Source organism: Eschscholzia californica, unplaced genomic scaffold (assembly GCF_041429995.1).
Source record: "Eschscholzia californica isolate CP2 unplaced genomic scaffold, dmEscCali1.0.p SCAF_6, whole genome shotgun sequence".
Classification (NCBI taxonomy): Eukaryota; Viridiplantae; Streptophyta; class Magnoliopsida; order Ranunculales; family Papaveraceae; genus Eschscholzia; species Eschscholzia californica.
Window position 1 is genome coordinate 36,351,323 of NW_028238483.1, and position 23,280 is coordinate 36,374,602.

The 23,280-nt window shown below is 37.0% G+C and overlaps 4 protein-coding genes and 1 non-coding gene across 6 annotated transcripts; 3 read left to right on the top strand and 2 right to left on the bottom strand.

The window, feature by feature from the left end:
- Positions 1-1,907: 1,907 nt before the first annotated feature.
- Positions 1,908-6,301, bottom strand: LOC147534238 (cellular apoptosis susceptibility protein, putative / importin-alpha re-exporter). 2 transcript variants are annotated; one of them, XM_086646421.1, is made up of 3 exons: positions 6,059-6,301; positions 2,979-5,948; positions 1,908-2,259 (listed from the first exon to the last, which is right to left on the bottom strand). In XM_086646421.1, the coding sequence occupies exon 2, from the start codon at positions 5,898-5,900 to the stop codon at positions 2,979-2,981; it is 2,922 nt and encodes a 973-aa protein (XP_086502547.1). In that variant the 5' UTR covers positions 5,901-5,948; positions 6,059-6,301; the 3' UTR covers positions 1,908-2,259. The 2 variants fall into 2 exon arrangements, with proteins under 2 accessions (XP_086502547.1, XP_086502546.1); XM_086646420.1 differs by having other exon boundaries at positions 2,979-6,301.
- A 3,812-nt stretch (positions 6,302-10,113) lies between these two features.
- Positions 10,114-10,683, top strand: LOC147534239 (uncharacterized). Its single transcript, XM_086650110.1, has one exon. The coding sequence runs from the start codon at positions 10,114-10,116 to the stop codon at positions 10,681-10,683; it is 570 nt and encodes a 189-aa protein (XP_086506236.1).
- A 2,316-nt stretch (positions 10,684-12,999) lies between these two features.
- Positions 13,000-13,157, top strand: LOC147534240 (U4 spliceosomal RNA). Its single transcript, XR_015228479.1, has one exon. It is a non-coding gene; the product is annotated as a U4 spliceosomal RNA (small nuclear RNA).
- Positions 13,158-13,754: 597 nt separating this feature from the next.
- Positions 13,755-17,071, bottom strand: LOC147534241 (F-box protein SKIP8-like). Its single transcript, XM_086650271.1, has 3 exons — positions 16,280-17,071; positions 14,889-15,085; positions 13,755-14,219 (listed from the first exon to the last, which is right to left on the bottom strand). The coding sequence occupies exons 1-3, from the start codon at positions 16,709-16,711 to the stop codon at positions 13,964-13,966; spliced, it is 885 nt and encodes a 294-aa protein (XP_086506397.1). The 5' UTR covers positions 16,712-17,071; the 3' UTR covers positions 13,755-13,963.
- A 658-nt stretch (positions 17,072-17,729) lies between these two features.
- On the top strand, positions 17,730-22,561 carry LOC147534242 (Leucine-rich repeat (LRR) family protein). Its single transcript, XM_086647727.1, has 7 exons — positions 17,730-18,411; positions 18,456-19,109; positions 19,803-19,957; positions 20,331-20,548; positions 20,796-21,405; positions 21,551-22,072; positions 22,168-22,561. The coding sequence occupies exons 2-7, from the start codon at positions 18,946-18,948 to the stop codon at positions 22,278-22,280; spliced, it is 1,782 nt and encodes a 593-aa protein (XP_086503853.1). The 5' UTR covers positions 17,730-18,411; positions 18,456-18,945; the 3' UTR covers positions 22,281-22,561.
- The last annotated feature ends 719 nt before the right edge of the window (positions 22,562-23,280 follow it).

A 23,280-nucleotide genomic window follows, 5' to 3' on the forward strand; every position in this document is an offset into this window, starting at 1 on the left:
TTTTTTTTTTAAGACGGTGATTTTAACTTAGATTTCACATTCAACTTATTCTCTCTCATTCATGTGATTGAGACATAGACTTCCCTAAGGAATCCGCGAGACTTCTATGTCGAACTATTCCAAAATGTTCTGAATTATTCCAAAAAGTTTAGTTAATAACTTCAATGAAAATGCTCCACAAGATGATCAAAATTTCATTAAATAATGAAGGAAGAAAGAAATATATAGAGAAAGAAAGATAGTTTTTTTTGTTGCAAGGGAAAGATAGGGACTTTCAACAAAAAAAAAAAAAATGAAAGACAGGGACTTGGAGAGAGAACTCTTTATTACATTTAATGTTATTATATAGTTCTCTTATTTTGTTGTAAAATAGATGAGAGATAGACCAAGAGTTGTATTCACCCCATATAGAGACCAATTTGGTTGGTGTTTCCTTGATTACCTAATATTGACCACTCTCATTTTCTCTTTACCACCCACCTAACTTTAAGTAGCATACTTTTATATAATATGATATGATACCTTAATTAATATGATTATGATATTGATACCACCACAGAAGTAATAAAGAAAAATAAAAGTCCATGTTGGAACATGTGGAGAGACAATTATAGGTCCTAGAAGAAACTTGGTAGGATCTTGACTCCCCGAGTAGGTCATTCGATTTTGACCTTCAATTATACTTTTTTTTTTTTTTTTTGAGAGACCTTCAATTGTTCAACAAAAAAAAAAAGATACCTTCAATTATACTTGGTCATCTCCAGTTACATCAACAACCAAATTAGCATAAAAAGATTATTTTCCTCAATGGGACTGAGTAAACAAATTCAAAAATAAATTAAATATTATAGATACCCAAGATTCTGGAAATTGATCCCTGGAATAAATCTTATCGGGGACAACTTTAATAACAAAAATAGCATTCAATTGTAAGATTAAAAAAAATTTAGATAGTTGCATATAAACTCTGAATTTTAATTAGTTTAGTTGCCACAATTATTAATTACATTAGAGGGAGACTACCTATATATCTTTATCTTATTTTTCATATGAACGGAAGAGTCATTATATCATTACATGACATGAATACATTATGACGGATTGGGCTTGTTCGGCAGACAACTAACATAATCACGAAGGTACTCAGATGGTCCAAACGGGCAGAAAGTATGTCGTTGCCTGTCCGAGCCCCATTATTCTATACTCTCAGGCTCATTGGGTACTAGGCGACTTCACCTGGGACAAACTGTGGAGAAAGTGAGAAAAGAGAGAGTTTTCAGGATTCGATGGTGAGTTCCTGGATCTCAGGTTATGTTGACGATTGAGTGTAGTGTGTTTGCAACAACTTGAAATTAAAGATGAGAATCAGAGAGATGATGCTTCTATAGAAATTGTAGAAAATCCTAGGATCTGGAATCTGTTGTTCTGTTTTTTTTATTGTGATAGGTAAAAGATTCACTGTTTGTTTGTCCTATTTGAGTACCATAGAATCCATGATTGTGGAGTTGACGATGTGCCGATGATTGTTGAGTTGACGATGATGCCAAGATGAATAGTCAGAGCACGGACAAATGCAAGGAGACAGATTGTAACTCTTGTACTTGAGTTTGAGATGGGTTGAGAGTGAAGAGACGTTCACGAAGGCAATAAGATCAGACGACGATGGAAAAAATAGCAGGGTCAAAATCGTACTAAATATTCAAGTGGTCTACTGGAGCACCATTGTGTACATACGTAACATAACAGGCATATATGTTTCAGCACATTTTTTTTCACCCACACCTGTCCGAGCCCCTCCCAGGCAGCTGATCACCAAATATGTCAGGACAGGGGTCTAACTAAACAATAAGACTTTCATCAAAAAAAAAACTAAACAATAAGAATTACACTACGAAAAACAAAACAGATAACCAGAAAGTTTCCAAATCCTTGAAAACAATAAGAATTACACTACGAAAAACAAAACAGATAAACAATTGGTAATACTTACTAAACAATCAACATGATAGATGAACATAACCACTCACTAAGAAAACCCTTTTCCCTCTTTCTCATTGAAAAAACTACAGAATCACACCAACTAGTAACAGAGATGACTCAAAAACACATTTTAAAAATTCAAATGAGTGATAATAAAATGAGGCAACTCAGAAAGCATTTCGCCCCGCTTTTTGAATTCCAACACAACCAGCTCACAATTACATCTTGCAAATTCGGAACTCGAACAAAATAGTTAACCATCTTTCACTCTCAAAATTCCTGTAATCACAACAAATAGATCAAGTGTCAGAAATAAGCTCCTCTAGATGTTACCAATCTGAAGCCAAATCTGGAAACTCCATAACATTACTACATCATTTTTATCATTGTAAGTTTGTAACAATGTGAAAAAGCTTCAAGACTACACAAAAGATGGCTGAATTCAATACCTAGATCATTTCCGACGAGCAAAGCCTGCCATCTTTGTTATACTAATACAAGCATACTGACAAACTGGAAACACCAGGAAGTTTACACAGGGTACAATTGGATGTCTTTCTAACTAAACGGGCAATTTCTCTCACATTTAGAAGCGATTATGGAAAACAACAAGATTATTCACTGACTTCGGTCTCTAACAAAGCTACACAAAAATCTAATAGGGTAAGCAACTAAAACCGCTATTGTATAAAGAAATGCGACTTAATGAGCTTGAGCTCAAAATACGATATTTGAGCTTCAGCTATTTTACCCTGGCATATCCTGTACCACATTAAATTGCTCGGGGCTCAAACTATAATTTTTGAGACACAATGAGGAAAAGAGAGTGCATGAAGACATATAACCAGTAAAAAGTCATCAAATAGAAAATGTCAGACTTCAACCCACTTGAGAACACTAAACTGGAATTAAGAAAAGGAACAGCAATGGATAAAATATACACACAAACGGAATTACTGAAAAAAAAAGATGCAACTTAAAAGGGTTAAATAACTCACTCAGACTATAGAACAGTTATAGGTGCTGCAAAGCTGGAGCAACGCCTCTTGATTTACTGGTTCCAGAGAGTTTTTTATGATGGTTGGGTACATTCCAGGACTCTGAGCTGCAAGTCTCGCCAATGAAGTTAATAACAACTCTTTCGGATCCCTAATTTCGCTAACAGGATCTTCATCCTTCTTTCCGGCATTGTGTAGACGAACAAATGTAGCACTATAACCTGTGTTCTCTCCAATTTCAGGCATTTCTGATTCCTCATCTACCCTATCTTCTTCTGGCCGAGAAAGAAGCGTGACAATGCTATTCAGCATGCCTCCCCATGTAGCAGCATCATTCAGGATGATGGGAGATTCACAAAGAAGTCTGGTTGAAGAAACTGAAGTCAACTTCAACTCAATCGATCCAGTGATCATCTTAAGATTCGGGATCCAAAACTGCACGAGAATTTCTTTAAATAAATTGCCCTGAATAGCGTTAATAGAATCTACAAGTGCTGTGGATCCATGCTTGACCAGAAATAGACACATATATATCACCAGTGACTTCACAAATTTCCCAGCACGACGACTCTGTAGCCGTGTAAAGAGTGCACCCCATATGTGACTAACATAGGGAGAAATGACGTTGTAACTGAGATTCTCTGTAACAGTATTGAGCACATAGAAACCTAAATCTTCTGTACTCGGTGCATTGATAAGTTTGCTAAATATCCCAAGCACCTGGCTAAGTCTGCCCTCTCTATTCAGCTCATCAGGCGCCTTCTTCAGGTAGGCCTGAAGCAATCGAACAAGAGCTGGGGCATTGGCTGATTTCTTCCAGGAATCGGGATTGAGGAGAACTTCAAAAATCTGCATATAAGTCTGTGGCAGCGGTGGTTTATTCAGATCGACAAGCTGTGCCAAGAGCTGGAAAGCATAAGGCCAGAATTCAGTAACTTCGTTAGCCAAGATGTGGACAAGAATCGGATAAAGACTGGCATCAAACGCTGAGATCAAAGAAGGGTCCTTCTCACAAGCACGCCGGACCAATCCTGCCACTGCTTCAAACAGATAGTGATTGAACACAGGGTTCTTCGGATTTGCACAAACATCACTGAGGATAGATGTCAAACCAGCAATACAAGCTCCGGCTATCTCTCCTGAAAAATCAGCTATACCCAGAACCCTCATGATGCATTTCATTACATATTGATTCTCTTTAGATTCTGGATACTTCAGAACGTTGAAAAGGTTTGTCAGGAGTACTGAAAGGAAGGGATTGATATCAGTAGAAGTAAACCTTGGTCGTCCTTCATCCTTCACAAGCAAGAGCTTGTCAAAGCAACTTGCAGCATAAGAGTGCACCACAACTGATTCTGAAGTGATAAACCTTACCACATCAGGCATCAGCCCAATTGCGACATGCTTTGGTATCATATTTCGGAATACTGTAAAGAACTTCAAAGCACCGGCCTTCAACATCGGAAACCCATTGACATCCTGACTTTGAAGCTCTGGGATTATAACCGACCCAAAAAAGCTCCCGACATCAACAAGATCAGTTGACACTGAACTTCCTCCAGCCTTCTTCGTTGCAAGGGACACAACCAAGTATATAGCACAATCCTTCTCCTTCCAATTTTCAGCTGGATTAGACGCAAATGCAGCCAACATATTTCTTATCTGCTCCCCAACCATGGAAGTAACCTCGGTTTTGTAATTGGAAGCAATCCCTTTCAGTAGCTCACAGGCAATCCTTCTCCTCGTATCAAGGTCACTCCCCTCCATATCCCTTCGAATAAACTCAACATGATCCATATCAAATAGCTCCTCATCTTCTTCCCTCAATCGCACATTTGGAATTACAATGCTCTGACAAATCTGCTGTAAGATATCTTTGAACAATTTATGGTGGACACTAGTACTAACTGTGGTTAGAAACCTGATAGCAGTAATAGCCAATAGGTCACGACTAGATGAAGCAGAAACTTTAATCAGAAGGGACCAAACTGCTTCTGCAAATTTTTCCAAATACTTTTGAAACTCTTCTTCATTCTTCTCCATGTAGAGACTAATATTTTCACAAACGGCTGACCTCAACCCATCGACCAGAGAAACCCCATCACCACCACCCTCTTCAAGAGTTGGGTAAGTATTAATCAAGTACTTAAGAAACTCAGTCATCCATTCCTCCATATGATCTTCAAAGAATTCGGGGAGATCGATAAAATTCAGCGAATAAAATATGCTGCAACAAATCCTTTGTGACTCAATGAGTGGCCGTAGATTTGCAGCATTACCGCCGGAAGCGAGAGTGGTATCGATTAGAGAACCAGTTCGAAGGAAAACTTCAAGGAGTGGTGCGGCAAAACCATCAAGACAGTATTTAAGATCAATAAGAAGTTCAGTCGTTTTATACTCAAACCGATATTTGTTGAATATTGAATCAGCAGTACCAAGAATACCATTAATGGAAGAGTAATCAGTGGCATTTCTAAGGCTAGAAACAAGTTCTGGAAGTAGGGTAGGCCATGATTTAGGGAAATCATGTTTACCAATCACAGCTAAAGCTTCACTAAGTTGACTCTGAATCTGAGGACTGGACGAAAGCATAAGAGGAACAATTAGGGTTTTGATTTGTTCCTTTTCAGGGTCGGAAATTGGGGTTAAAGGAGTAGCAGAAAGATGGGTATTGTTCTTATTAGAATCTAATGGAACCCAACGGTATTTAAGATGGTTTTTGAAGTTAACAGCAGCAGATTGACGAACTTTATCATCTACAGATGGCTCAGCTATGAGGCGGAGAACGGCTAAGCCAAAGTTAGGGCGTTCGGCAGATTCAGAAAGAAAAGATTCAGCTCGACGACGGGGTTCTTGATCGAACGAAAATGTTTGGAAGAAGGCTTGTGATAGGGCTTGTAGGGTTTCCTGATTCCACTCCATTGTTGTTGTATAGATATATATGTATTCGTATGTTTAAATTTGTGATTTCTAGGGTTTTAAGAAAAGGGGAAAAAGGGTTTGGATATGAGAAAACAGAAACGTAAAAGGAAGAAATCAAAAGATGAACAAAATCAGAGTGAAGGCGATTGATTGATTACCTGATGAACGAGCAGTAGCAGAGAGAGAAACAGACGAGCGTTTAGAGAGAGAGTGAGAACTGAGAAGGGGGAATTTGAATAAAGCAGTGGGGCGAGGGTTTAAGACTTAAAGGTAATAGGGCTGCTCGTACGTGTGAATGAAATGGCATGATTTTTTTCTTTTAGGTCATGTTTGGCATGAGACAAAAATTGACGGGATTACCCGAGACTACATTCTATAATTGTGTTTTTTTTTTTGTTGTTGAAGAAATTCTATAATTGTGTTGGATATGCCATAATACATCATGAGTCGCCTTAGGAGCGGCTGAGCGAAATAAGCTTATTTCTGAGAGAACAAATAGGTGAAATTCATCTCTTAAGTTTCTAACCAAATCAAATATCGGGACTACTTGAAGATCATTGTAGCTTTTGTTCTACTTTCCAAACAAGGCCTTAGTGTTTAGAGTCTAGTAAGAGAAAAAATTTAGGTGGAATTGTGGAACGTATTTAGAGTTCTTGAATTTAAATTATAGTGTTAGGATGAACAATGGTCAATTGGGTGGAATCAAACGAGAGTTGACTATGTCGATTAATTGTTTCCCAGACTACGAAAAGATTTGGTTCAAGTCTAACTTGGAACATTTTGAAACCGCTCAGATAAAAAAGAACCATGATGTTTTGCTACTATCAAATGGTATCTTTACTAGTTCATAAAGCAACTTGAAGACCTATTGGTAAGGTTTACAAGCCTAAATGTCAGCTTGAAAGACAGACATCATCCTTTCTCAAACAAGCAGTTCAATGGTGGTAGATTATTTGATGTATGTATACTAACTGTTAGACTATAGTATATTACCATAAATTTATTCCAACTAATATTTTGTCAAAGGAAAAAATCGTTGTGAACGTATTATTGTTTGTCATGACAATCTCTTTTGCGATAGAGCGTGAAATACCTAATGCTTGATATATCTATGAAAAGATAATACCTTAATTGCAAATATATTCAATGCACATTTTCTCATTCATTGCCATATATTACAATTCATTCATGTAATATTACTAGGTATAACGAGGGGTAGGAATCGGTTCAGACAGGCGGGAAACAGACACAAACTCAACCGGTTTGGGCGGAACGGGCGGATATTCGGACATTTCAGATTTTTCTCCAACAAAGTGCCCGTACGTGACCGTACGTGACCGTTTTGATAGTCGGGCAAACCTGAAATCGGTCGGGCGGACACCGGTCACTAATGAACAAATAAAAAAAATTATTCGAAATTAAAACTGTTTTGTAACTAAATACAACTTTCTAAACTCCCACTTTACAATTACAAAAAGTAAATGAATACAAAATTAAAAGATAATCATTGAGATTTCTCATGGATTACAATCGGTTCTATTCTTCTTCTCATGGATTACAATCGATGTATTGTGGATTCTTGGGTTATGAGATGTTGAGATTTTGGAGGAGAGAGAGACTAGAGAAGTAGAGAGACCAAGACAAGATTAAGAAAAGTGAGTTCTAGAGTTATATATTTTTACTCTTGAAATCTAACGGTTGTAGCTAACCCTACAAATCTAAAGGCTTAACATCAATCATATAGGCGGGCGGGTATAACGGTTAGGATAAACGGACGGGTATGGACGGGTTCAGTTGCGTGGACTATATAAGCGGGCGGGTTCGATCGGAACCGGGTAAGGGCCTATGCCCGTGTTCGTCCGCTTAAGCTCTTTCGGTTTGGCGGGTACGGACCGAATCGGGTGCGGACCGTCACGAACCCTCAGAGTGGGACGGTCGTGGGCGAGTTCTGGATTTCCGGGCCAAAATCCCACCCCTAGGTATAACGTGTGTTTCCACCGCAGACAGTTTCGTAAAGCACTGTGTGCATTGTAAAATTATGAAGGAAGAAAATTATTTACAATTTCGTAAAATACTTTGCCCTATGTCAGGTATTTGTTCTAAAAGTGCCCTAACTATTACTAACTCTTTGTCACGCCAAAAGATAATTTGAAACTGTGCAGTTATCTATTTACATGGTTGGATATTGAGCCACTTCAGTTATTGTTGCCAAATATACATAGGTTCACATTTTTTAAGAACGATAGAAAACATACAATAAACATCAACAAATGCATCCGACTAGCTTCTTCTACTGTAAGGATCAGTGGCGTGGCTGAATATTTGGAGGCCCGGTGCGAAGTTTTAATCGGGGCCCTTTATATCGCAATAAGCCAATAAAAAATAGCATACACCCAAAACTATAAACATTAATATAAATGCATCCATACAACAAACTAAACATATAATTACAGAATTTTCATCAAAAATAGGCATTAATTATTTTTGTTTAAAGATTAATATAAAAACAAAAGAAAACAACATTAATTTTGTAAAGAAAATTTTGAACCTGTTAAATTAAAGGAGGAGTAAAAGAGAAAGAAAGATTAGAGAATGGAGAGGAAGAAAAATTGAAACGTCAAATGTTTGATTTTGTTCTTTTATATTTAGCTTCATATTTGACTTATGAGATAACAAAAATAAGTCATCCAGAGTACTTACTAACTATTTAGAAGTTATTGGTTGGGGGAAACAATATCAAATAATATCGTTGCCTTAAAGTCATCCAGAGTACTTACTAACTATTTAGAAGTTATTGGTTGGGGGAAACAATATCAAATAATATCGTTGCCTTAAAACATCATAGAAATGAACTCCTCCTTGCCTCCTCGTAAAAGAAAAGAAAAAAAGTGGCTTAGAGGTCTCGAACACGCGACCTGTATGGTCTTACACAAGGAATGAACCAACTGAGCCAAATCAATTTGATGTCACTTATACGCTGTTTCTCCTTAAACATACTGCGATGTATAAACTTTTCAGAATATGGGGCCCCTTGGGTGAGGGAGGCCCGGTGCGACCGCACCTCCCGCACCCCCTCATCCACGCCCCTAGTAAGGATATGTGGTCCTAGCGAACCCGATTTCTCTCCCACTGTCGAAACTAGCTTCTTCTACTTAGATAAACACAGTCATGAATTATGTCACACTACCCATAAGAAACACACTATCCAAAAATTATGTCAAAATATCACTAGTACTTACAAAAGGAACACAATTGGTTATTGTAATGGTTTGTTTTGTTTCTTTATTGAAGAGCATGGAATCATCGAGGTATATAACCCTAGCAGACGTCAAATACTTGCCATCTCCGCTCCACAAAAATCTTATATAAGATGTTTCGGATTTGGAATCGATACAACAACAAAAGAATACAAGATTCTCTGCGTTTTTCGTGAGTCTGATTGCATGGTTTTTACATTAGGAACCGATTCACGGCGACATTTGTATGAAGTCAGCTTATGTTTCATGGGAAGAGAATCCATCAAAGCCCATTCTAAGAAACATAACCTTAGAGGTTAAACCTGGTGAGAAGGTTGTTGTTTGTGGAGAGGTCGGTGCAGGTAGATCAACTCTCTTAGCAGCAAATCTTGGGGAGGTTCCAACAATTGAGGGCAGACCGAGTTCCTATCACCCTGAGTCCATTTCTATCTTTCTAGCTAGAATTTTTTTTTGTAATCTACTATAAGATGTACTCAGGAACACACTGTTTGTTGGGTTATCATTGCTAGTCATTCGCTGTCTAATTGTGAAGCACAAGTGAGAATAAGGATAGAAGTTTTTTATTTTGATAGTAAATCTAGTTTTCTTTTGTTGAAATAGATTGTAAACCTAGTTGGTAACTAATTGTAATTTTACAAAATTTGATTCTGCTTATATTTTCATGAAAAATATCGTACTTCAATGTTGTAAAAATCTGAAACTTTCACGTAAAACATAGTATCGGTTCTGGCCAAACAGGTATCAGCATAGTAGCAGAAGAATCTGAAGAAAAACCATATGGATATGCATTGGGTAAGGTTCAATAACAACTCTTCCCGCTTATATTTTATTATTCAAAGTACTTGGGGTTTCTAGATGAAAGATTCTTTCCCCAAGTCATCCCGATCTATATAACTAGTCATTTGACTCATTTCACTCTCCCTCTTCAGTCTTCACTAGTCCTACAATTTGTTATTATGGGAAATTGCTCTGTTAAAGGAATTTCCGGGAGCTATATTGATCCAATCCGTATATTGATGGATTCCGGTGGCATCGTCGAGTTTCGAAGCCCCATTCAAGTCCAAAATGTCACCGACGGCTACCCAGGTTATGGTGTATATCGCGAAGGGAATTTATCGTTGCCATTGTTCCACAGTGAACAACTATTTAGTAGTCAATTATATTATCTTCTTCCACTAGAAGAAAAAAATGAAACTATCATTCAAAAAATAGAGAATGAGGAAGTTGTTAAAAGAAAGTCGAACATAGTCGAACCAGAGACGAAATCTACCACGGGTGTCGAGAAGAACACGGAGGCAGAGCCAGCTCTCGAAGTTTTGCCGTCGTTAGGGAATGGAGTGTGGAGAGTGAAAATGGTGATTGATACAAAACAATTAGAAGAAATATTATCAGAGGAAGTAAATATAGGAGAATTGATTGAAAAAATGAGGGAAGTTGCAAGTTCATCTAGTAATGTATGTACCCCAAGGAGAAGTTGGAAACCTAATCTTTCAACTGTATTTAAGGTACCTCCAACTGATTTTTAAGTAACAATGAGCATTGTTGAGTCATGGAGGTCTATTTTCAAAATTCATCTTTGAGATTTTTAGGGTTTCATTTTTTATAATCTTTTCTAGATCTAGATAGCCAAGATTAATTTGTCACTTGGTGGTGTTCTTCTTTGTTTACTATTTTTTTAGGTTTTGGTGTATCTTCTTGATGTTGAGTATTGGTGAGCTTGTCTGTACATAATGTTGTTAATTTAAGCTAATAAAATATAGTTGTTGAGTATTGGGTTAAACTATGCAAGGTGATTTAGTACTAATTAATGTGAAAATTACAATTAATAGCGGCTTTTTACTAGGTGAGAGTCGCCCTCTTTGATCGTGCAACTTTGCTTCTTCAGATCTTGTAATTCAAAATCTACAAAAAACGAAGTTTCCATCTTGAAAAAGATTAGAGTAAACAGATGAGATTTTAATTAGTATCGTCTTTTCTACTAGGTGAGGTCCACCCTCTTTGATCGTGCAATTATGTTTCAAAATTGAAAATTGTTATGAGAGAGATGTGAGATATTCACAATTGTAATGGACATATCAATAATACAACTATTATAATGGTTTATTGTTGCTTAAATACACAAAGATGTGGCAAATGCAAAATTTGGTATTAAAAAACTTGAGAAATACATATCAATAAGTGACAATACTCACAACTCACAAGTACTACAAACTATGTAACCAATATGGATTGTTCTTGATGTGGGATTAAATCTCAACAACATTTTTTTCAAAAATTAAAACTGCACATCGATATCCCCCTTTGTAATGGATTTGAAAGAGGTTAAAACTTGAATCCTAGGTAGAGGGCAAAGATCGATGCTATTGTTTCCTTTAAAGTTATGCCAACGAGACGTGTATTCATGATTAACTTGTAACTTCCTCAACAACAATGAAGAAAAAACCTTTCAAACCTACTTCTTCTAAAAACTTCATACTTGTCGATAATTAATGTTGTGGCTGTCCATTTGGATACTAGAGTTATAATTAAGATGCTACCTAGGACAAATTACATCATGAGGCTAACTAACATACGTTTGTCGATGTGAGGTTTGCAGTTCCCTTTAGGACATCTCATATGTCCCCAGATAGTTAGAGGACAACATATTGAAGTTAACCAAGTGGGAAAAAGAAAGGACTGCAGGATATGCAAAGAGAAAAAATATTATAGAACAATGTAGTAAAATTCCAATTTGAGGCTAAAAGAAAAGAATTTGTTAAATTCCTAGCCGAAAATTCATCATTTGTCACTTAAGTACATACATGTTCACTATCACCTAAAAATTCAGAAACTGCAGAAACCTTAGGAGGATACAGAAAGTAAAGATCGCAACGAAATGTGGGGTTTCTTTAAACCCATGGTTATTCTGTATTATGGTTCCCGTATAGAGATGATCCAGTGTCTGATATTTTGTTGTGTATGTTGATGATACTCATTAATTAGATGATTTTTGGGATCGTACTTGATTCTAATTCATTCATAACATTGGTAAAAGTTGAAGGATGATTTGTTATCGGTTTTTGTTTGTCATTGGCAGCAACAAGCTCAACCAAGAAGTAGAAGCATGACTCCAAGATGAGACGTGCGCTACCAGTAATCAACTCTACCTAGTGAACTAGCAAAGGAAGACCAAAATTTTTGTCTGATCGAACTTGATTTTGTTCTTTTCATTCACGGAAAACATTTTTTTTTGCTTTGAAGGGGTGTCTCATCAATGTGCCATGTTGATTCCCTCTGTGGCGACATGAGCAGCAAATTTCTTTCTTTTTTGGGTCAGGCTCTTGTTTTTGTGTTTGTCTGTCTAGAAATACGATCACCATTTGCATCTTAATATTGAAGTTATACCACCTTTAGAAGTTTTGACTCTCTCCCATATATATATATATATATATATATATATATATATATATATATATATATATATATTGAAAAAAGATGTTAACCAAGACATGAGCTGTTTTTATTTTTTCGGACGTTTACTATTCACCGAGGTCAAGCCGTTCTTGAAACTAGTTTCTAAAACCAAACTCATCTAGTCCTCTCTAGAGATTTTTACTTTGGCCCGTATTTGCGTTTACCAATAACTAGAAGAAGAAAGCAAATGCCTATAGAGAAACAGGGAGGATGAAGATGAAAATTCACAATTGGCTTGCATAAGCAACCCTAATGAAGTCAAACTCTCAAAAGACTAAAAGAGGATTGTGGTTTCTTTGATTGTTTTTTTTTGTCCCACATAGTTAAGTGAGTGAGAGAGTGGATTCATAGAGTGTTAATAATATGCATGATAATTGAGTGTTTAAAGTATCTTTGCGCTTGGGGCAATGACGCAGCTAGTGAGGTAATAACCGAGGCGCGTCAATTGCTGGTTGAAAACTATTTCCAAATCCCCTCCTCAGCCTTGGGTTTAACCTAGGGCTGTCGAGAATTTCTGGAAGGACTCCCTCTAAACAAGGGTAAAGTCCTACAATACTCTAATTAAAGGATTGAATATAAATGGAGTCTGACTGGCCTTCTTGGTGATTTAACAGCTTCTTCATCAGAGTTATTTCAGTTGAAGAAGAAAGTAAGTTTGTCTACAATTAAATTCATAATTGAATCTCTGAATAAATTGATAGCTAAAGCTAATTCCATGCGTCTAAACCAACACGAATAATCTGTCTTTGATCTGTGCCGCCTGTTGAATGATCTACTCTACACAGGTTGTGGGCTTCCAGGACTCATAAACCCTAGTCAGCCACTTCTCTGGACCAGAATCTAGAAGTGGATTCATTTTTCATTGGGCCCTGGTCGGTCACTTCTCCGGACCGGGATCCAGAAGCGGATTCATTTTTTCCCCTGTTCCCCCTATTCTCTGGCCGTGGGCGTGGCTATCTTCTTCTGCTAGTGACCTCTTGCAATGTAAGGGCCATTGGATGATTTCATTTCTAGCATCTGTGCGTTATTTACTATTACAGATTGATACCCTTGGAGCAATCTCCAAAATCTTCTGTAAAATAAACATATAGAGCCCACACTCAACTCTAGATTTATTTACCGGAAAAAAGACAAGGAGAAGAGATACTAGAACAAAATTTATCAATATATTCATATCCAAGTTAACAACATGAAGAGTTAGAAGAACAAAATCCAGAAGCAGGTTGAAGAAAAATACACTGGATTATGTTTCTTAACAGAGAAAACAAGATAAACTCGAGAGCAAACTCACTCCCTAAATGATAATGAATGCCTATATTTCTTCCAAATCCCCGATTTTCTATTTTACTAAGTTCACTCAAACATGTTTTGATGATTGGCAGCCTCTGCATCGATGAGTACGACTGAGGTGTGATGTGAAACCATATACCATTGTCCTTTATGGAACTCGAACACATTCGTCACATTGAACTCCATCATGTCGATATATGCCTTCAAAGTAACCCAAGCCATTTCTGTCAGCACCCGAGCCCTCACATCTCGAACCTCGAAGGCAGCCGGCTGTCCCCAGTTAAACGCAAGTTGCCAGCTTCCCATAACTGCCTCATACCTGCCAGAATTATGGAAGAAAAAACAGAAGGTGACAACTTACTTTCTATGTGCTTATAGTCGAAAAAAGAGCGTCTAATTAACTAGTACTGAAAAAGAAAATCACTGGGTCTAGTTTCAGTTTCAAGGAGTTCAACGTGGGATCTCAAGTTTGATCCTTCCACAACATCCTTTTATATTACTCACGCAGTGCAAATAGTACCGACTTAAATTTGCGTTTGGGTCCTTTAGGCCAACTACAAATAGAATTATATGGTTAGACTACGATGTTAATAATCATGTGAACAATTGGTACCAATCCCTCTTCTACTAAAAAAATGTGAATACTAGTGAATTTTAAATTAGTACAAACATGCACGCATCTGTTTTCCAAATTCACGTAGGCCAACTACAAACAGAATTATATGGTTAGACTTACCTACATGGCTAATCACGTAAAAAAACTTCAATTTTAAATAATTACGAATATCCAGTAGTAATATACAAGTTGGTCTGAAAATATATTCTACCAACGTTCTCTTTTCTGTAAGCTTAAGATAACTATGTGAAACGAAATTGAGTTTTCACAGAATATCGGTCGAAGGTGCAGAAGTTAACAAGTTATCTTATACCAAAGATTCAAAAAGAAAAACATTTCATAAAACTAATACACAACTTAAGAAAATCATACCCGGAAAAGAGCTCCCCAGAGTCGTGAATACACTTTACATAATCTGCATTAAGCCAAAGACGACTCATTGCTGGAAGCGACTGTTCTCTAATCATGTTGTAGAAATTTGTATTAGCATTTACCACAGCTCTTGTGGCTGCGTAGTATGCCTTCCATCCATTTACGGGAACCACACTGTCCTGTTCCACTGTGAAGTCCTAGAGAAACATTTCATAGCAAAATTGTAAGTGAAAACATATCCATATGGGTTTGTTCAAAATGGGTAACTTCTATATCTATAGCAACACATAACTAAGAACAGGATTGGTCAGGTTCATCATCATTAATTTGCAATCATTAACACTACAAAGACAAAAATTCAAATTATAAACTAAATCTAAGGTCAAGAGGGTTGTCTAAAATTAAACACTTGAAAACGGAGGATCTTTTTAGGTCTTCATTTACAGAATGGAACATTATCCCATGATCTCACTATCACAAAAATATGCTTTAACAAAAAATCGAGGTGTACACCTCAAGGGGAGGCAGCCACCCCTTCAAGGAGTACGCAATTGAACTATGCTTTAGTTGTTGGACAACATAAAAACATCGGTATTTTATGTTTATCAAACACGCAAGACTTTATTATGGTAGTAAAGTACAAATACTACGTTTATGTCATTTTCCTTATAAAACTGTAGTTACGCCTTTTACGCATGCTTCGTGAGAGCAACCCGCCTTGAGACGTAAAAACGTATTTTAAAACATTGAAGAAGACCAAACCCTTATGCCAGAAATTCTTTGATCTTCACATTTTTTTAACTTCCATTTCCACAATTCCACTAGATTCTTCCCACCTACTGGCTTCTAAGATGCTTTTCCTGTAAGATATATTAATGGTAATCTGTCCATACATGAAATTTATGTCCTAAGTTCAATCAATGTGAAGATATAAGCGATCTTAGATGATACGCCCTTTCAAACTATTTGAAGTTACACGTACACATATAAGATCATCTACTCACTCTACAAGGTCCGGCCTGGTAAGTTATATAAACATTCCAGTATCAAACAAATAAAACCCCAAAAGGAATTTGTACAACCATCGATATGTAGTGTCAGCACTCAAAGTTCCCTAACTTCACGAACCATCTACCTACCGGTCTTGAACTGAAAGTTAAAGGAATGAAAATGGAAGTATTTTGGTCATTTCGACCTAAATATTTCGAAATTTAATTCCTTGTTTGAAACTAGCTATTCACTTAGAGACTACCATATCTAATTGGCAAAATACCCATGAAAAATGCACCCAAAAGCAACAAAATTCAATCATTAGAGAATAAAGAGAAGCAAAACATGGGGAATTATTCAACATAGAAGTTGAAGTTAGGGTTTGAGGATTGAGGATATACCTTCTGATAGAGTACTTTCCACGCACTATCATCATTAGCAGCCCTACGCATAGAAGAATTCGTCATAGAAAGACGACATAAACTCGGATAATCCAAGTAACTCAAAGCATGTGTTGTTATTTCCGGCACCAATTGCTCCATCATCGAAGCCCCTGTCTGTCGTTCCGAAACCCTAACCGGCATAACTTCGTGATTCTCTTCAATACCACCGTTAGTATAAGAAACTTCTTCTTCTTCTACTTTCTTACCACCAGCGCAAGAACATATACAAGAACAGTTTTTGTTCTTCAATGAAACTCCGACACCGTTCGATCTCCTCGATTTCACCGGAAACAAGAATTGAGAAGCCAAGAAAGCGAAAAAACAACAAAAAACTGTGATAATCGCTATGAAATTGAATGAAATGGAAGAGTCATTTGAGGAATTATCCATTTATAATAAGACATTAAAACCTCCAAGAAAACAAAACCCTAGATTGATATCAGAAGTATAACAAATGAAGTTTAAAAAAAATACGAGAGATTCTAGGGTTTATACATATGTATATATCTTAATCTCTTTATCTGTTTTGCTATTTGAGTAATTTGGAGCGCACTAAAGAAGGGAGGATCACGAAAGATAAAAACGGAAGATTAGAGAGAGAGAGAGAGAGAGAGAGAGAGGAAGAGAGCGAGGGAGTCGTAACTTGGAAGTTGGAACTGTTTTTATGATTGTGAGGAGCAAAAAAACGAAACCAGACCCAATGTTGTCGTCGCAGCGTTTTTTTGATGATTGACTGTTTTATTGATTGCTACGTCCTACGCGGCTACGCCTAAGTCCTACCTTTTAGGGCCCATAGAGTACTAAAGTGGTACCAGGTAGGCCCCATAATCAGTTGAGCACTTGAGCCCAAGGATGGATGGGTGGTTCCTGTCCTTTGGATTAGACACATTAAAAAAGGAGATACATCTAATGGTTCAAAATTCAAATGTTCCAAAAACCTCCAAGTTTGACTCGCTTTAATGGGACAGGAGGGTAGTATAACCCGGTGGGATGAGCACAAATGTTTCACCTATTGAATATAAGTATGTGAAGTATAATCTATCACACTGAAAACCACAACTTAACATATGCAGACCGGATTATGAACACAAATTCTTCAATGTGATTTCTGAAAGTCTCAAAGAGCTCTTACCTCCCTCCTAACAAAAGTTCCAAAGAGCGCTTACCTCCCTACTCACAAACAACGGCATAGCAAAGGCTGCTTTCGGTATACGTCAAACAAAAATCCGTATCCGTTTTTTGTAGGGGTTGATTCTTTAATTAATATGTTCAACCTCAAAAATCATAATTCGTTCCAACCTAATGTGCTATAGGATTTCACAGGCCATAGCAAAATGTTCCAACAACTAGCTATAAGATCTACCCTCATTATCTCGTGTCTCAGAGTTAAACATCACAAATTAAACTCCAGATTAGACTACACTAATCTGGATTGATTGAACTAAGAGTTGGGTGTGAAGAAGCTATATTTTCATCCGGTCAGGGAGGCATTTTTTTTAATCAATTGATCTCAAAAGGGGAAAACAACACACCTCTGAGTTGTAGAACTTGAGTTTCCTTCGGAATAAGACCGATCGTTCAACCTTCTTTATAGGATTAACAAGGTTACGAAAATCAAGTGGCGGTTCATGAGTTGAACAAACCAGAAACTCCATAACGGCACGTGATTTACGAACATATGGAACCATAATTAAATAGAAAGTGTAAAGATGAACACAAGAACTATAAACATTGTTTGTGTGCGTTTGTAAACTGCAAGCAGAAGAACAACCATTACCTCGAATTTGTATTCTAAGAAGAAATAATTGAATATCAATCTCATCGATATTATCGATCTCATAAGGATCAGTAGTCCAAGCATAGTGACAGGACCCTTGAAGTTTTCCCGACAAATAGAGATCATATCTCGAATTAGATGAGCGTGGAGACACATACTTTCAGCCATGTTACAAAGAACACAACCCTTTTTTTGTTAAAAGAACAAAGAAGACAACATGGTCTTAATGATCTTGCAGCAACCAAAAAGAATGTCATTTTTACGAGTTTTTGAGCAAGTCCTTGATGAAAAAAAAGGACAGACAAATTCTCAAGTACACATAACTACGAGTTCAACAAAAAAAAAAAAAAAAAAAAGTACACATAACTACATAAGTAGTTTGCTTCAGTAAGAAAAACCTTTTCACATGTATCAAACCGACCCTAAATAAGTTGGAAAAACAAGTCCCAGAAAACGAATTTTGCTGTTCAAATTTTGTAATACAAGTTAGTATGAAAAACATTGTGAGGGTCAAAAAGTGAGTTAGTCACTGTATGGGGGGCCAAAATAGAATTAATCCATCATCCTTTCCATTTGGTAATGAGCTGCGTCGTTCTTCTCCGATGTCGCAGTAAACATAAATTTCTTAAAATAATACGCAGTGCTTCCTTGTAATGGAAGAAATCTTATTTGACTAACGAGATCTCTCTGTTTCGTGCTACTCAAACCCTAAAAAATAACCTAATCTTCATCATCACCATCACCATCATCTTCATACTAAAGTCACAGATTGATAACCAGAACAAGAAGAAGTTGACAAATTGCGAAGAAGACCGGAAGACGAGAGGAAGGATTTGGAATTGAAGAAATGAATTTGGTTCATCTGTGTATTGAAGCTGCAAGTGAAAGTGCTACATCAGTAGAGACATGGCGGAGGCAACGAAGAACTCTCGAGAAGATTCCACCGGAATTGGCGGACTCCCTTCTTCAACGTTTACTTCGTCGCCGACTCGTTTCTCCCTCGTTACTCGAGTATGTTTTGATTTATCCATTCTTATTGTCTTGAATTTGATCAGGTCTTTTTTGTAGTTTAAGTTGTTTTCTAGTTAATTGATCTCAAATGATAGGTTTATCTACAGTAAAGATTCGATTTTTTTTAATAGAACTCAATAAGAATTGTTTTCTAGGGGTTTGACATCTATTGAGAATTGTTTGCTTGGTCTTTATGTATCAAAATAAGCATAAGAAAGAAATTGTTTCTAGTGTGATATTCATTTGTTAGCTAGCTTGCCATTCTGTTTTCTGCAATTTTGTGTACTTGATTTAACTGCAATTCATGAAAAACTCGATTTCAATTGGTTTGGGGTAGAATTATTTGAGGTTTCGAGTCTTCAAGTTAGTAGAGATTTTAATTTTTAGATCAAATGTTAGGGTTTTGAACTTGAAATAAGACATGAGATTGGTAAATGACTGGAATTCATGCATTTGAATTATCGAAAGTGAAATTATATCATGATTACACAGCCTCAACCAACAATACCCTAACGATTTCGAACACTGAAAAGATGATCATGGAAATCTAGGGATGTATCTAGGACACGGGAGAAGTCGAGTTTAAGAGACTCGGGGATGTGCTAGAAATATTCTTGTGGTCTGTTTCTCTAGTGTTTAGACATCCCCTCTATTATGAGTGTTGATATTCATATATTTGAATTTGTTTCTTAGGGTTTTCCAGCATTGTGTAGAGGAAATTGATTTAGGGAGTGAGAACTCTGTGGATGAAGAATGGATGGCATACCTGGGTGGATTTCGTCGCCTTCGTAAGTTAAATATTGCCGATTGCAGAGCTATCAATAATACTGCCCTTTGGGCAATAACAGGTACCAACTTTTTTGTTTCTAGACATCTTGTGTCTGAATCTTGAATCGTAGAGTCTGTTTAGTTGATATCTGTTAGTTGGACTAAATAGTGTTCGACTAACTCAAATACATGACACAAAAAATAACTGATCTTTGAACCTATTATGGGTGCCATTTGTGAGAAGAATGATTTATCTGTTAACATAATTATACTATAATAGTAATTTTATGCAACATAATATAAACCTCAACCTTGTGCTTAAGCATGTGCCGAGGCCAACTCACGAAAACTTCATATTCACACACACATCTCAGACAATATGTAGAACTAATTACTTCTTGGTGTTCGGGTTAGCATTTCAAATACTTGATTTCTCGTGCTTTATGATTCTAGGCATGGACTCTTTAAAAGAGCTGGATCTTTCTAGATGTGTGAAGGTTACTGATGTTGGTATTCAAAACATTATATCTATAAGCAACTTGGAGAAATTAAGTATTTCGGAAACTTCCGTGACCAGTAAAGGAATTTCATGGCTTTCTTCACTTAGGAATCTGTCGAAACTGGATTTAGGTGGTCTTCCTGTCACTGACCAGGCACTGTGTTCACTCCAGGTATGCTGTCTCTTTCAATTGGTTTAGTTCAGTTCATTTTACTCTTTCACGAAACCCGCCATTTCTTTAGTGGTAAATGGTTTCTGATGATTCCCATTTATAGTTTATACTAGTCTTATATGAAGCCTGAGGGAACTTGTAGGAATGGTGATAATTTTGAACTACATCCCTCTGAAAAATCGAGTGACTTTACTTGACTTCGATTTTTGTACATGTTTAGTGTTGATCTAGGTTTTTGTTATCGCAGGTGCTAACTAAGTTGGAATACCTGGACCTATGGGGAAGTAAAATATCTGATAAAGGAGCTACCGTCCTGAAAAAGTTCCGCCATTTGAGTTATCTGAATCTTGCTTGGACCGATGTCACGAAGTTGCCATGGTTGCCTTTTCTAAGATGCTTAAACATGAGTAATTGCACAATCCATGCTATATTTGGAGGAGAAAGTAAAGTAAAAGTCCCTCTAACGCAGCTTATTGTACATGGTGCTACAATCTTAGATGTGAATGAAGTTTTCTCTCACATTGACGCAAGTCAACTTTCTTTACTGGATGTATCCAACTCCTCACTTAATGACTTCCGTTTCTTGGCCAACATGGACAAGCTGACAGATTTAAATCTCAGCTTTAGCAGAATAGAAGACGAGTTCGAATTGATGGCACATTTAGGTACAAATTTGAGAAACCTAAATCTCAGCAATACAAGGGTCACCTCTGACGGGGTAGGGGCTTTAGCTGGGAAGGTACCCAATCTCGAACATTTGTCATTATCGCGTACCTCGATTGATGATGTTGCCCTCTCATATATCAGTTTGATGCCTGCTTTGAAGGTTATTGAGTTAAGTGACACACAAATTAAAGGTGCGAATTCTATATGGAAATGATTGACTCTATGATTATATCCTACTTAGACTATTATCAGTAACATGATTCCAACTCCTAGGACAAAATCATTGGTACCCATTTTTATTTTCTACTGATCTCTTGTTTCCTTCTGTGATATCAGGTTTTACCTACGAAAGGAGGAACGGGCAAGATCATCAAGCTTCTTCATTTACAATTCTGCAAGGTCTTAATTATCTAGAGAAGTTAGATTTGGAGGAAACTCATGTCAAAGACGAAGCGCTTAAGCCGCTCGCTAGATTGAAAGGATTGAAAAGTTTGTATTTAAAGAGTGATTTCATTACAGATGTGTCTTTGCATGCCTTCTCATCTTTACTGAAGCTAAGGTTTCTTAGTATTCGTGAGGCCGTATTGACTGACTCGGGTCTCTATTTGTTCAACCCACCTCCAATGCTGGAAAATTTGGATTTAAGAGGCTGTTGGCTTTTGACCTCTGATGCGCTCTCACTATTTCATGAGAATCACCCTCAAATCAAAGTGAGACATGAATGCGCTCAAATCTGTTCGATGTCTGAAAATGGTTGTCGTCACTCTTCTCCACAACAAGGAACTCGCAGCTCTTCAAAGTCGAAATCAAAGAAAGACAAAGGGTCCCCATCTATATCTAGAAAGGAAAGGTTTATAGGTAAGATCCTCTATTTATTCCGGAGGAAGCATTACTTTTGTCTTATATTTCTTTCTAGTTGTTTCTATTTCTCATTGAGTCTGTTTATATAACAGATGAGAGGCTGAAGTATAGCAGGGAAGAACTACTGAAGTTGCAGTCTAAGCCTCTCTCACACACCTCGCCTAGTGATTTCGGTATCGTGCTACCAACTTCACTGACAGAGTAATGGTAAAACACTTCCGCTCATCTTCCATGTCTTTTACTTGTCTGGACAACTAACATAGGGGTTTCTATCAGGAGAACCCAAATCTGTTTTTCTTCAATAGATAGATTGGTTGGCATCAGTATTTAACAAGAGCTTCTGTTTGTATCTCTGTATTTTGTACTGTAATAACGAATTGTAGATTTCCTGTAGTTCCATTAAAGATGTAATAGCATATGAGGATTTGCAGGAATTTCGTAGTTGTAAACCTTCATCTTTAAATCCAGATTCTTTGAAGTGTGAAAGGTTAGAAATTGGCCAACTTTTCCGGACTATCATTCGACCTGGTCATTCTAAGGCCCCAGCCGGCCAGCCTTATCAACTATAAATTCCCTACTTTCGATACCAGGACCAAGCCGAACAAGTACAGCATCTTGTTCATGGCGAAGATCCACGAGCCCACCCAAAAAGTCATGGGATTTATTAGCTTGGAGCGGTACAGTCATGGCATGCTTTCGGGCTGTCACGACTCATTCTGAAATACTAGCAAGAGTCGATCACATATGAGGCACTTTTTTTATGGTCATTTTTTTCTTCGAGAAACTAGAAAACCGCTCTCTTTCTTTCCAAGTATCAATAAATTTGATTTTACTATAAATATCTCATCACTTACAAACTGAAGAGCTAAAGAAAACAAAATGCAGAATGTAAAAATCTTACAAACAGGAACTTTTCAAAAGTGATATAATAGGTGGGTTTCCTCAGCTTTTAGGTGGAAATGAAGATCCACCATTTGTACAGACCAAAGCTATAGATCATGGTGTACATAACCAATCTAACTGGGTAAATCTTCCACCTGAAGTCACAACGAAGAAGAATACTGAAAATATTAGTATGCCTCTTATCGTTTATTATCGAATACAAGGATTAATTGTTTTCGGGTATTAACATTAGCAAATCTTCATATAAATAGTATTGAATAGGGGCGATTTGTCACATAATGATACTCCGGTCGGGGTTATTT

Coding starts and splice junctions, on each gene's coding strand:
- LOC147534238 (XM_086646421.1), bottom strand. CDS start 5,900: ATGGAGTGGAATCAGGAAACCCTACAAGCCCTATCACAAGCCTTCTTC.
- LOC147534239 (XM_086650110.1), top strand. CDS start 10,114: ATGGGAAATTGCTCTGTTAAAGGAATTTCCGGGAGCTATATTGATCCA.
- LOC147534241 (XM_086650271.1), bottom strand. CDS start 16,711: ATGGATAATTCCTCAAATGACTCTTCCATTTCATTCAATTTCATAGCG. Junction 15,086..16,279: donor GGAAAGTACTCTATCAGAAG/GTATATCCTCAA, acceptor ATGTTTCTCTAG/GACTTCACAGTGGAACAGGA. Junction 14,220..14,888: donor TCTGGGGAGCTCTTTTCCGG/GTATGATTTTCT, acceptor TAATTCTGGCAG/GTATGAGGCAGTTATGGGAA.
- LOC147534242 (XM_086647727.1), top strand. CDS start 18,946: ATGAATTTGGTTCATCTGTGTATTGAAGCTGCAAGTGAAAGTGCTACA. Junction 20,549..20,795: donor AGGCACTGTGTTCACTCCAG/GTATGCTGTCTC, acceptor TTGTTATCGCAG/GTGCTAACTAAGTTGGAATA. Junction 22,073..22,167: donor TAGAAAGGAAAGGTTTATAG/GTAAGATCCTCT, acceptor TTTATATAACAG/ATGAGAGGCTGAAGTATAGC.